The sequence below is a fragment of the Macaca thibetana genome, chromosome 13 (genome assembly GCF_024542745.1).
Source record: "Macaca thibetana thibetana isolate TM-01 chromosome 13, ASM2454274v1, whole genome shotgun sequence".
Classification (NCBI taxonomy): domain Eukaryota; kingdom Metazoa; phylum Chordata; class Mammalia; order Primates; family Cercopithecidae; genus Macaca; species Macaca thibetana.
In genome coordinates this window covers 74690693-74704868 of record NC_065590.1, presented here as the reverse complement: position 1 = coordinate 74704868, position 14176 = coordinate 74690693, and the positions used below count along the sequence as shown (strand labels likewise).

General features: G+C 38.3%; 2 protein-coding genes across 11 annotated transcripts in view; one reads left to right on the top strand and one right to left on the bottom strand.

Moving 5' to 3' along the window:
* The window catches only part of DPY30 (dpy-30 histone methyltransferase complex regulatory subunit), a 937477-nt gene that overhangs the window by 488989 nt on the left and 434312 nt on the right, over nt 1–14176 (bottom strand). The window lies entirely within an intron of this gene.
* Nucleotides 1–14176, top strand: part of BIRC6 (baculoviral IAP repeat containing 6) — a 256236-nt gene that overhangs the window by 145099 nt on the left and 96961 nt on the right. For all 10 annotated transcript variants that reach the window (XR_007718761.1, XM_050754116.1, XM_050754118.1 and 7 more), the window contains 7 exons: nt 911–1190; nt 2691–2947; nt 3492–3600; nt 6550–6771; nt 8610–9390; nt 12159–12302; nt 12726–12855. Coding sequence is in view for 9 of the 10 variants with exons in the window: in XM_050754116.1 (XP_050610073.1) it covers nt 911–1190; nt 2691–2947; nt 3492–3600; nt 6550–6771; nt 8610–9390; nt 12159–12302; nt 12726–12855 (1923 nt within the window). In the remaining variant the exon portion in view is untranslated. The remainder of the gene's footprint in view (nt 1–910; nt 1191–2690; nt 2948–3491; nt 3601–6549; nt 6772–8609; nt 9391–12158; nt 12303–12725; nt 12856–14176) is intronic.

Sequence of the window (14176 nt, the reverse complement as noted above, 5' to 3'; positions counted from 1 at the left end):
CACTGCACTCCAGCCTGGGCCACAGAGAGAGACTCCTCCTCAAAAAAAAAAAAAAAAAAAAAAACCCAAACAACCAAAAAAATCCCGTTGATATTTGGTTTAATTTGAAAAGGAGACTGGGCGCAGTGGCTCACATCTATAATCCCAACAGTTTGGGAAGCCGAGGTCAGGAGTTCGAGGCCAGCCTGGCTAACATGGCAAAACCCTGTCTCTACCAAAAGTACAAAAAATTCCTAGATGTGGTGGCACCTGCCTGTGGTTCCAGCTACTGTGGAGGCTACGGCAGGAGAATCACTTGAACCTGGGAGGCGGAGGTTGCAGTTAGCTAAGATCGCACCACTGCACTCATTGCAGCCTGGGCAACAGGGCAAGACTATCTCTCTCTCAAAAAAAAAAGCAATTTCTAAACTCAGCTGTGAGGTTAAACTCAATGTTTAAAAAATATCACAATCTAGTAGTAATATAATAACTGGTAGAAAAACAAGTTTTGTTACATTTTCCCCCCAAATTATTTAAAACAGTCAACCATAGCATATTAATCAAATGTAGTTTCTCATTATTTGTGATAATTTTGAGTAAAGTAGAAATGATGATATAATTACTTATTTGTCTGGTTTTATTCATAGGGAGCATCAGGTACATGTGCTTCACACATCTTTGGTTCCTCTTTTTTTAGGTGAATATTAGACTGTTTAATTTTTATTGTAGATCACATATTTTGAGTTGAAAAGTAGCTCCTACATTAATTATGGTGAAAGTCATTGTCGAACTATATTTTGTTGTATACATTTTCTTTTTACAAGTTCATGATGAATACAATTGTGAAAGCTGCTATTTTCCTGGGATTTTTAACTAACTGTTCAATCTAGTTTACTTTGTCTGTTGTGATGATTCCATTTTATTTTTATAGCCTGCCCTTCCTCAGTGTCTGTTGAAGTAAGTGCAGATGGGGTAAATATGCTACCTTTGTCCACGCCTGTTGTCACAAGTGGCCTCACCTACATAAAAATTCAGCTTGTAAAAGCCGAAGTAGCTTCTGCTGTCTGCCTTAGACTACATCGTCCACGAGATGCCAGCACATTAGGCCTTTCACAGATTAAATTATTGGGGCTCACTGCTTTTGGTACCACCTCTTCAGCAACGGTTAATAATCCATTCCTTCCATCTGAAGATCAGGTATCTAAAACAAGGTATGTTTTGTTTCCTATTATTTAAAAAAGCTTTCTGTCCTTTTTTTTTTTTGGGGGCAGGGTTGGGAGATAGGGGGCTTACTTATTTTGTGGATTTTTTTTCTTTTATAGGTCTTAGGAAGGTCTTTGTTCCGTAGGTATCTATATAATACAATTTTATTAGGTGTAATAGAGACAGTTTTGTGGAAACAGAATGCTGACACTGATTAAAATTAAGGTGTATGTATGTTTAGTCTTTGAGATGATCTGTATACTACATGTAGATGTACATTCTAATTTTATGGCTTGTAATTTTTTGTATCATACTCTGTTTCGGGAATTTGCAAATGCTTATGACCAGGAATGCATCTGAACCATACCAAATGACCTTAGAAACAGGGACTTAGTTTTATATGGTAATTCCTAAATGTTAGTTAATAGAAGGATTGTGTCTGAACCAAACAAACAAGGACCTCAATATATTTTTTAATCAACATTTTTCTGATAAATTTTGATGGCTGAATGTTTTATAGATGGATTTTGTTGAAAGTTTTGCCTGATAAAAATGAATTTAAGGCCTGGCACCATGGCTCATACCTGTAATCCCAGTACTTGGGGAGGCCAAGGCAGGCAGATCACGAGGTCGGGAGATCGAAACCATCCTAGCTAACAAGGTGAAACCCCGTCTCTACTAAAAATACAAAAAATTAGCTGGGCATGGCAGTGTACAACTGTAGTCCCAGCTGCTGGGGAGGCTGAGACAGGAGAATCGCTTGAACCCAGGAGATGGAGGTTGCAGTGAGCCAAGATTCCGCCACTGCACTCCAGCCTGGGCGAGAGAGCGAAACTCCATCTTCAAACAAAAAAGAAAAAAAGAATTTAGGATTTCTATTCTCAAGGTGCTAAGACTACACAGTTTTAGAAGTCTATGATAGTAATCAGTTTATCGATATATATAATTGCATGCAAAGCAGGTTTCTGGCTGATTTCTTAAAAAAGCAAACACATACTATGAATACAAGTCCTTTTGTATGTGATTTATCTTTTTGTTTGTTTTGAGACGGAGTCTTGCCCTGTCGCCCAGGCTGGAGTGCAGTGGTGCAATCTAGGCTCACTGCAACCTCCGCCTCCCGAGTTCAAACGATTCTGCTGCCTCAGCCTCCTGAGTAGCTGGGATTACAAGTGCCCACCACCATGCCCAGCTAATCTTTGTATTTTTAGTAGATAAGGGGTTTCACCAAGTCGGCCAGGCTGGTCTTGAACTCCTGATCTCGTGATCCGCCTGCCTCGGCCTCCCAAAGTGCTGGGATTACAGGTGTGAGCCACCCCGCCCAGTTGTGATTTATCTTATAGGGGAAACTTACTGTCTGTTTACTGAATTTGCAGCATTTTAAAAAACATTTCTTAGATTGTTTGGTGCTATTTGTGAAACACAACATGCTGATCTTTAAAAAGTTATGTTCTACCCGGAAATGATTTGAGCGACTTATATTGATCATACAAGTCGTTTTGTATTTTCAGTATTGGATGGTTACGGTTATTACATCATTGCCTTACTCACATAAGTGATCTAGAAGGAATGATGGCAAGTGCAGCTGCACCTACTGCCAATCTGCTGCAGACTTGTGCGGCCTTATTGATGTCACCTTATTGTGGAATGCATTCACCCAACATCGAGGTTGTGCTTGTAAAGATAGGACTGCAGTCTACTAGAATTGGCCTGAAGCTCATAGACATTCTCCTGAGAAATTGTGCAGCATCAGGCAGTGATCCTACAGGTGATAATTAACTTTGATATTTGAATGTTTACGTGTCTGTAAAGTAACAGCAGTTGAACTATGCGATCTTTGTGCTGAGCTCTGTTTTGGGAATTATTTTTTCTTTTAGTTTATGTTTATCTCTTCTCTCTTCTGTCTTCTCTCTTCTCTGACGGAGTCTCACTCTATTGCCCAGGCTGGAGTGCAGTGGTGCAATCTCGACTCACTACAACCTCTGCCTTCCTAGTAGCTGGGATTACAGGCATCTGCCACCACACCCGGCTAATTTTTGTATTTTTAGTAGAGACGGGGTGTCTCCATATTGATCAGGCTGGTTTCGAACTCCTGACCTCAGGTGATCCACCCGAATTGGCCTTCCAAAGTGCTGGGATTACAGGCATGAGCCACTGCACCCAAGCTGGTTTCATTAGTTTAGAGTTTGTTCTTTGTTGTTGGAATTTATGGAAGCTTCATTTTTAATGAATAACTTTATTAAATTAAGTAAATCTTCCCATGGTTCACTTGCTTATTTAGCAAACTTTTTCTTTGGATTCTTTGTTGCAAGATTTGAATAGTCCTTTACTTTTTGGAAGACTAAATGGACTCTCTTCTGACTCTACGATAGATATTCTTTACCAGCTTGGAACAACTCAGGATCCTGGTACAAAAGACAGGTATGATTTTATTTTTCATTTAATTAAGCACACACATGCACATAATCATGCTATAGTGAATGTTTCTGACAGTTTTTCCTTAGATGATCTCATAAAAGACAATACTGTTATATATTGTATGTTTACCATATGCCTCACACGATGTGACTTCTGTAAGTTTTCATGAACATTAAACATACATTTATATATATTTGGACATACTTTAAGCAAATTTGAACTTAAATAGAATTCTTAGTTAATATTGCTTTTGAGGAATGGAATAAAACATATTTTTAAGTTGGCTACTCTGTGAAAATAACCTTGTACAGTGATGGTATCAGAGTCATACTATTTTAGGTAGTACTTAATACGCGTATATGAATGTAGGAATATTGTGTCTATAGTTGGTAGTTAATACTGCTTTTAAGGAATGGAATAAAACATGTTTTTAAGTTGGCTATGCTGTGAAAGGAACCTTGTAAAGTGATAGTATCAGAGTCATACTATCTTAGGTAGTACTTAATACATGTATATGAATGTAGGAATATTGTGTCTGTAATTAATACTTCGACTATTTTGATAATGGTTGTTCTGTTTATTATTATCATATTCATCAAAGTCTTTTCATTGCTTTCTGTACTCTTTCCTGCTATTTACCACAGAATGAAACAATATCATACCATGTAAATGACATTTGAACACTTTGGCTGAATATTTAAATATAATATAAATATATTAATTTCATTAATTATATTAATATATTAATATAATTTTTTTACAGTTAGGTAATTTTGATGAGTTGTCCTAATGTCATTTTACCTTAATGTCTTTTACTTCCAAATTGATACCAACTTGAAGTTTTTGTTTTGTTTTGTTTGAGACAGAGTCTTGCTCTGTCACCCAGGCTGGAGTGCAGTGGCACAATCTCCTGACCTCATGACCCGCCCGCCTAGGCCTCCCAAAGTGCTGGGATTATAGGCATGAGCCACTGCACCCAGCCAACTTGAAGTATTTTTGAAACATATTTTTGTTGACAAATTTTTGAGCAAATATTTGGCATTCTCTGTTTTTAATGTGTAGCATCCATATTAGAAAAACATATTTATAGAGATTTCTTCCTGATTTATGTTACTTCTTAATATTTTGATTATGTTTAAAATGAAGTCATTTGATGTTTTATTAATATATTCATAAATTATTAAAATTATGGATTACATTTAAACATAGATTGCAATTGTTTTTGATAAAGTAAATAACAATTTATGCCAGATTTGAATCATAATGGTTAATAGTGGTTAAAATATATTTAAACTATCACTGTTAAATATTTTTCCAGAACAGGTTGCTTGGAATCTGTTAGGATTATTTAATTTTTAAATATTGTTGTGGCTTTTTAATAAGAATAAAATTAAATTTAATTCATTTTCTCTGCATAGTACTTTTTAAAATGTGAATGTTTGTTATATAAAACTGACATTAGGCGCGGTGGCTCACGCCTGTAATCCCAGCACTTTGGGAGGCCGAGGCGGGCAGATCACAAGGTCAGGAGATCGAGATCATCCTGGCTAACATGGTGAAACCCCGTCTCTACTAAAAAAAAAAAAAAATACAAAAAATTAGCTGAGCATGGTGGCGGGCGCCTGTAGTCCTAGCTACTCTGGAGGCTGAGGCAGGAGAATGGTTTGAACCCAGGAGGCGGAGCTTGCAGTGAGCTGAGATTGCGCCACAGTGGCACTCCAGCCTTGGCCACAGAGCGAGATTCTGTCTCAAAAAAAAAAACCTGACATTAATGACAAGGTTGTTAGACTGAGAAAATTGTCTTCCTTGTCTTCTGAATTCTCTTTATTCCCCATGATGTAAAATCGAAAGTTTAAGAGTCTTATCTTTCAGAATTAGTATTATATACCTTCCTGTCCCCATTGCTTTTAGTGTGAAGCCAAGAATCTTATATTCTGAAATAGAAATTGAAGGAAAATAAAGTAAATGTAAACAGAATGTTTTAAGAACTTGAGAAATCTCATCCCATTTGTTTTTTGTACAAACTCTATAGTTTTTTTTTTTTGTTTGTTTGTTTGAGATGCAGTCTCGCTCTGCCCAGGCTGGAGTGCAGTGGCACAATCTCGGCTTACTGCAAGTGCCACCTCCCGGGTTCACACCATTCTCCTGCCTCTGCCTCTGGAGTAGCTGGGACTACAGGCGCCTGCCACCACGCCCAGCTAATTTTTTGTATTTTTTAGTAGAGACGGGTTTTCACCGTGTTAGCCAGGATGGTCTCGATCGTCTGACCTTGTGATCCGCCCGCCTCAGCCTCTGAAAGTGCTAGCATTACAGGCGTGAGCCACCGCGCCCGGCCCAAAACTCTATAGTATTGTTGCTTTAAAAAGTCTTTTGCTCCCAGGTAGTGGTTCAAAATTGGGTTGTGTTTTACTGGTTCCCAGCTCCAGAGGATTGAGATTAGTGTGGTACTTGACCTATAATCTTGTTATTAATGTCAGTTCTAAATCACAGATACCTGTGTTTTTAAAAGTACTATGCAGAGAAAATAAATAAAGCTTAATTTCCATCTTATAAAAATTATACTTAAAATATATAAGTAAGTGTTGAGGGTATATTCTGTTGCAGAATGAATGAGTGTGGGTGGCTATTACTAGTGTTTAATGCTAGGGTTCAGGGATGTGAAACATGCTGTATTTCAGGAGACTTTGCACAAAGAAGAATTAGCCCCAGATCACTGTTCTAGTGTGTTATCTCAAACCTTTTGATGGTTGAAATTGGTAAGGTTATTGGAAAATTGGAACTGAAACTGTGTCGTTGTTGCTGATTTCATTTTTTCCCCATTTTAGATTAAAACAATCGTGAACAATTGGTATATTATTCTCATAAATATCCTACTCACCATGCAGAGATGGTGTTTATCTATATGCCAGTTGCGCTATAGGTGGTTATATGAATTCATTTTCTTCATTTAAGAATTCAGGCCTTGTTAAAATGGGTTAGTGATTCTGCAAGAGTGGCTGCTATGAAGAGAAGTGGCAGGATGAACTACATGTGTCCTAACTCCTCAACAATAGAGTATGGTCTTCTGATGCCATCTCCTTCTCATTTGCACTGTGTGGCAGCCATTCTGTGGCATAGTTATGAGCTGCTTGTAGAATACGACTTACCAGCACTCTTGGACCAAGAGCTCTTTGAGTAAGTATGATTTGTGAAATCCTTTTTTTTTCCCCCTAGTACTAGATCAGTTAGTGTTTACTTGATAGAATATTTTACATGTTTATTCGGAGAAACGTAATATTTTGAAAGTAGCAAATATAATCAGGTATACTTTTGAAATGAATTGTCAAACAAATATTAATTTATTTTTGTGTTTTAAGAAGATATATTAGCAGTACTGCCTTTTTTTTTTTAACCTAAAATTATGCTTAATGTAGATGGTTCTGTGGTTCGTAGTGTTTATTCCCAGTTGCAAATTTTCCCACCAGATTATATTATCTTTAATGTACAACTGTGGCAGGAAAGTACAACTAGACAACTTTGGGGCGGGGCGTGGTGGCTCACACCTGTAATCCCAGCACTGTGGAGGCCTAGGAGGGAAGATCACTTGAGTCAGGAGTTCAAGACCAGCTTGGGCAACATGGCGAAACGTTGTCTGTACAAAAAGGCAGAAGTCAGAAAGCTGGGTGCAGTGGCTCACGCCTGTAACCCTAGCAGTTTGGGAGGCCGAGGTGGGCAGATCACGAGGTCAGGAGTTTGAGACCAGCCTGGCCAACATGGTGAAACCCCGTCTCTACTAAAAATAAAAAAATTAGGCTGACGTGGTGGTGTGCATCTGTAATCCCAGCTACTCCGGAGGCTGAGGCAGGAGGATCACTTGAACCTGGGAGGCAGAGGTTGCAGTGTGGTAAGATTGCATCATTGCACTCCAGCCTGGGCGATAAGAGCAAGACTCCGTCTCAAAAAAAAAAAGTCAGCCAGACATGGTGACATGCACCTGTGGTCCCAGCTACTTGGGAGGCTGAGGCGCAAGAATTGTTTGAGTCTGCAGAGGTTACAGTGAGCTGAGCTCACGCCACTGTACCCCAGCCTGGGCAACACAGCGAGACTCCGTCTCAAAAAAAATAACTTTGGGGAGCTGAGATGGGAGGATCACTTGAAACTAGGAGTTTGACGCCAGACTGGCCAAAATAGATAGACCAAATCTCTACAAAAAATTTAAAAATTTGCCAGGCATGGTGGTACATTCCTCTAGCCCTAGTTACTTGGGAGGCTGTGGTGGGTGGATCACTTGAACCCAGGAGTTAGAGGCCACATTTACCTATGATGATGGCACCACTGGCACTGCAGCCAGGGCAACAGAGCAAGATGTCATCTCAAAAAAGAACAAAGATGTAAAGCTAGAAAATTTGAGACTTTTCTAGATTGTCCTTTTGACAAGTAGTTTTTATTTACCCATGTTTCTTCACCATATTTAGCTAAGTCTTTGCTGAACTTACTGATAGGTAACTGTTAAGTCTGCAGCAGAATATATTTTTGAAGAGTTCCTGTGACACATAAAAAGTGGGCCTATTGATCTTTAGTAGGTCATCATATTTGGCCTTAGCAGTTGGCATAATCCATGACTTAATTACTGAGCCTCACTGATAGTTTTTTATTTGCAAACATGAATTTAAGCCATTTGTCATGCAGAATTTAACGTCAACCATTTCTTTGGCGTGATCTTTTTTTTTTGTTTCTCTACATGACTTTTTTAGGTCACACAGAACGGTAGAACCATTTTAAAATAGTTTACTTGATTTTCTGTACTCATTTACGAGTCTAACTCAACTTCCAGTGTACCTACATTCTTAAATTTTAAATATATATATACATACATATATATGCAGTCTTAAATCTTACAATGTTATGTTACTCAATGTCAAATAAAGTATATAATGTGTCAGAGTATAAATTGAACTATAATAGAAGTATTTGAAACAGTTTCTTCTAAAAATAAACTTGTATCATTAATATGATATCTCTTATTTTTCTAGGTTACTTTTTAATTGGTCCATGTCTCTTCCCTGCAATATGGTTTTGAAGAAAGCTGTTGACAGTCTACTTTGCTCAATGTGTCACGTACACCCAAACTATTTTTCTTTGCTCATGGGCTGGATGGGAATTACCCCTCCTCCAGTGCAATGTCACCATGGACTGTCCATGACAGATGATAACAAAAAGCAGGATCTTAGTTCATCTTTAACAGATGACTCTAAAAATGCACAAGCACCTCTCGCATTAACTGAATCACATTTGGCTACCCTTGCTTCCTCTTCTCAATCTCCTGAAGCTATTAAACAATTACTAGACTCAGGTTTGCCTTCTCTTCTTGTGAGGAGTCTGGCTAGTTTCTGCTTTAGCCACATTTCTAACTCAGAAAGCATTGCTCAGTCAATAGATATTTCCCAGGACAAACTCAGACGCCATCATGTTCCACAACAATGTAATAAGATGCCCATCACGGCAGACCTAGTTGCTCCTATTCTTAGGTTTTTGACAGAAGTTGGCAATAGCCATATTATGAAAGATTGGCTTGGTGGTTCTGAAGTGAATCCACTCTGGACAGCACTTCTGTTTTTATTGTGTCACTCTGGGTCCACTTCTGGAAGCCATAATTTAGGTGCACAACAGACCAGTGCAAGATCAGCTTCTCTTTCTTCAGCTGCTACAACAGGATTGACTACTCAACAGCGCACAGCAATTGAGAATGCAACTGTTGCATTCTTTCTGCAGTGCATTTCATGCCATCCAAATAATCAAAAGCTGATGGCACAGGTAAGAGAAAAACTAACTTATGTTTTAGTTGTTGTATTACATAAGAAAGGGCCATGTATAAAGGCCAGGTGTTAAAAAATTTGGTAGGTGGCCAGGCGCGGTGGCTCAAGCCTGTAATCCCAGCACTTTGGGAGGCCGAGATGGGCGGATCACGAGGTCAGGAGATCGAGACCATCCTGGCTAACAAGGTGAAACCCCGTCTCTACTAAAAAATACAAAAAACTAGCCGGGCGAGGTGGCGGGCTCCTGTAGTCCCAGCTGAGGCTGAGGCAGGAGAATGGCGTAAACCCGGGAGGCGGAGCTTGCAGTGAGCTGAGATCCAGCCACTGCACTCCAGCCTGGGTGACAGAGCGAGACTCCGTCTCAAAAAAAAAAAATTAAAAAAGATTAAAAATAAATAAATAAATAAATAAATAAATAAATTTGGTAGGTGTTGAGTGCTTTTAAGGATCCAAATTTAAACTATAAAGTACTGATATCTCCTTTCTCCCCCTCAAAATATGCTGTCACTTGAATCACTTCTTTATAATGAGATGACTGGCAAATGCATTGGGATCCTAGCTGGATCATACAACCCTTGTTTTAAAAAATTTCCACAAACAAAAAGAAAAAGACCACGAAAAAATTTCAGCTGCTGGAACAGTATTGACACTGGTCACTGAATACTGTATGTGCATTGAGGCATTGTATTTTTGTGTAACGAGATTGCCATACTGATAGTTTGCATCTCTTTACATGGGCATTAGATTAGGTTTCAGATAGGAGACTCCACATAAATCACATACAAAATGTGGAAGATAGACTGTGTGTGGTGGCTCACGCCTATAATCCCAGCACTTTGGGAGGCTGAGGTGGGCAGATTGCCTGAGGGCAGGAGTTCAAGACCAGTCTAGCCAACATGATGAAACCCTGTCTCTACTAAAAATACAAAAATATTAGCCGAGTGTGGTGGCAATCACCCAGAATCCCAGCTACTCGGGAGCCTGAGGCAGAGGAATTGCTTGAACCAGGGAGGTGGTGGTTGTAGTGAGCCGAAATTGCACTACTGCACTCGCAGCCTGGGTGACAAAGTGAGACTCTGTCTCAAAAAAAAAAAAAAAAAGTGGAAGATAATTTATCATACTGCACTCCAGCCTGGGCAACAGAGCGAGACTCCATCTCAAAAAAAAAAAAAAAAAAAAAAAGTGGAAGATAATTTATCATATATTATGTCTATGTGGCCCCAAAAAATCCTGAAAGGTAGAATTATTTCAAGAGTAATTCTAGTTAGCTGTTTGCCAAATTTTGCTGTTGGCTACCTCATGTGACCTTGGGCATATGGGTTAATCTTATAAAATGGGGCTAGCAATACCTGCCTCAAGGATTTTTTTGAGATGGTTAAATATTTTAATTTGTATAACGTACCTAGCATAGAGCCTATATGAGATATGGTAGACACTGGTAAATAACTTTTCCCCTTCTTATTTAATAGTGCTCATTCAAGTCAAATTTTAGTAGTACCTAGAAAAATAGATATTGTAATTTTTATAAAATATTGAAGGAGTTAGTTTTATTAAGAAGAAGGGCAGGTTGGGTGCTGTGGCTTATACCTATAATCTCAGCACTTTGGGAAGCCAAGGTGGGTGGAACACTTGAGCTTAGTTTGAGACTAGCTTGGACAACATGGCAAAACCTCCTCCCTACCAAAAAAAGAAATCATAACCAAAATTAGCCGGGCACGGTGATATGCACCTTTGGTTCCAGCTACTCAGGAGGCTTGAGGTGGGAGGATCACTTGAGTCCAGGAGGTTGAGGCTGTAGTGAGCTGAGATCACACCACTGCCCTCCAGCCTGAGTGACAGAGCAAGATCCTGTCTCAACAACAAGCAAAACAAAACAGAAGAAGAAGAGAAAGATATTTTACTGCCTGTAGTAATTAATTACTGGGAAAATATCGCTGCTAAATATGCATATTAGAAGAAAATGCTTAAATTACCAGCTTCACCCGAGGGCATGATTCTAGGTATTTGAAAATTTGGTTTGTGCTTCTGGGTAGCATGAACTCTTTGTGTCCCATTGATTTCTCTTTTGGTTTCTTATTAAGGCTTTATATATATTTTGGTGGTGGGGTGAGGCAGGATCTCTATTGCCCAGGCCTGTAGAGCGGTTGCACAATCATGGCTCACTGAAACTTTTGGGCTCAAGCAGTCCTGCCTCAGCCTCCCAAGTAGCTGGGACTACTGGCACATGCCACCACGCCCAACTAATTTTCTTTTGGTTGGGGGGTGGGTAGAGATAGGGTTTCACCATGTTGCCTAGGCTGGTCTGAAATTCCTCGGCTCAAGTGATCTCTTCTCTTAGTTTCCCAAAGTTCTGAGATTACCAGCGTGACCCACCATGCTTGGCCTTGTTACATATTTTTAATGTACTTTTTTCATAATTTTTATTTTATGATAACCACACCAATATTGACTAAAGTTAACAGAAGTTCATTATGCTAGGTATTCATTATGTGCACACCCTTTAGTAGTAATTTTTTCTAACCCTGGATACGTTTCTTACACTTTTATCTCCTTCAGTATTCATATATTTTAAGATAAAATCATTTCTTTCCTCCTTAAAAAAAAAAAATCTTAAACCCTAGACCCCCAGAGACATTTGTTCTTTAATTGCTGATTTGATATGTTAAAATAAACTTAATTCATATTTTCTATTTCCTTTTTATCTTTCAAAATAAAAAGCTGCATATAAATCTTGCATTTAACTTTTTAAATATTTTGTCTTGCCAGGTTCTTTGTGAACTATTTCAGACATCTCCTCAAAGAGGGAACCTTCCAACATCTGGGAACATTTCAGGGTTTATACGAAGATTATTTTTACAGTTGATGCTGGAAGATGAGAAAGTGACAATGTTTCTTCAGTCTCCATGTCCAGTGAGTATTTAACACTTAATTATTGGCTGTGTATACATGTATTTTATAATTTCATATCAGAGCCTGCAGTTATCTTCTATGTTCTAACTTCTAATGTAGCAAACTGAAACTAGCACAGCTTTTGTACCTAATGGCAGAACTTGACAATTTCAGAATAGCACTCTCCCTCATGCCTAGGAATAACATAATTTTACCTTACCCTGAGTACTATAGTTTGATTTGTGGAAAAAAATGAAAAAATATTAGGTACAGAGTGATAATGCAAAAGTTGACCAACAAATCATGACAAATATGCATATCTAAATTAATTATATCTTGTAGTATTTATTGAGTATTTTATTCTTAGGTGCTTTTGAGATTTTTTTATAACAATATGTATTCCAAAAAGGTACTTCCTGATTTCTTTGATTTCTTGATTTTCAGCTGTACAAAGGTAGAATTAATGCTACTAGCCACGTCATCCAGCATCCAATGTATGGAGCAGGCCACAAATTCCGTACTCTTCATTTGCCAGTCTCAACAACATTATCAGATGTTCTTGACAGAGTGTCAGGCAAGTCAGATTTAAGTATTAGTTTTTCTTTAACTTTATGTTTCATATATATGGAGGTTTATTGTTTTTATAACTTTATTTCTGTGTCCACTTGGTAACCATTAATGACTAGAAAAGTTCATGACATCTTTATAGTTTGAAGCATAAGTAAGAAGCCAGTCAAGTGGACAAAATGTAAAATACATTTAGGCACCCCTAATTTTATGGTTTAAAGTATCACTGTGACAAATGGGCAGCTAGAAATACAGACAAATCATTGATGGCATGTTCTCACAATAAACCATCTGGTCATTTTGTATTAGATGAATTGCAGGATATTAGGTTGAATAGCAAGATTCTAATTAATAAACATTTACTAAATTGAAGATGGTGATCAGTGATCAAGACATAAATGGAGTAGGTAGAATTGACTAGTGACCTTATTGTTTATTGTAGTCAGTGAATAAAGCAGAGAGAACATTTTCTCCTAGGTTCTTGCCTGTATTTTACAGGATGATACCTTTAAACAACATATGGAATACTTTTTTAAAAAGCAGATTTTGATGACAAAGGCATATCAACTTTTTATTTTATGTATTTATTTATTTTCAAGAGGGGAGTCTCACTCTATCACCTAGGCTGGAGTGCAGTGGAATGATCTTGGCTCACCACAACCTCTGCCTCCCATGCTCAGGCAATTCTCCTGCCTCAGCCTTCCAAGTAGCTGGCATTACAGGCCTGTGCCACCACGCCAAGCTAATTTTTTTGTATATTTAGTTTCACCATGTTGGCCAGACTGATCTCGAACTCTTGACCTCAAGTGATCCTCCCGCCTCAGCCTCCCAAAGTACTGGGATTACAGGTGTGAGCTACTGCGCCTGGCCCATATCAACTTTAGATAGTTGGAGTGTATTGCCTTTCTGAAATTCTAATTAATCAGTGAGTGAATTTATTGAGCATCTGCAAAGTGCAAGCACAAATTTGTCCTAAGATGATAAACATGAGCAAGATAGACATTCCACCCCACAAGATAGTTGTGATCTTATGTCTGTTGTCAGCTTCTAAAATAAACTAGAAATGTCTGCTTGTGTTATAACATAAATGTAAGTAGGTATATTTCTATCTGTATATATAAGAAGGGACCTAAATTTTTAATGGAAGCTGTGAACTGAAGCAGTAATAGGAGTATCTAAGAAAAAAGTTGAAAATGTCTATTTATCAGTTTAAAATACAAATCTGAAGCCCAGAGTAAGAGTTGAAGAGATTTGGGAGTTGTTACCATACATAGATGGTAAGTGAAACCATGTGAATGGATGTAATCACTATAGGTAGGCAAGATTGT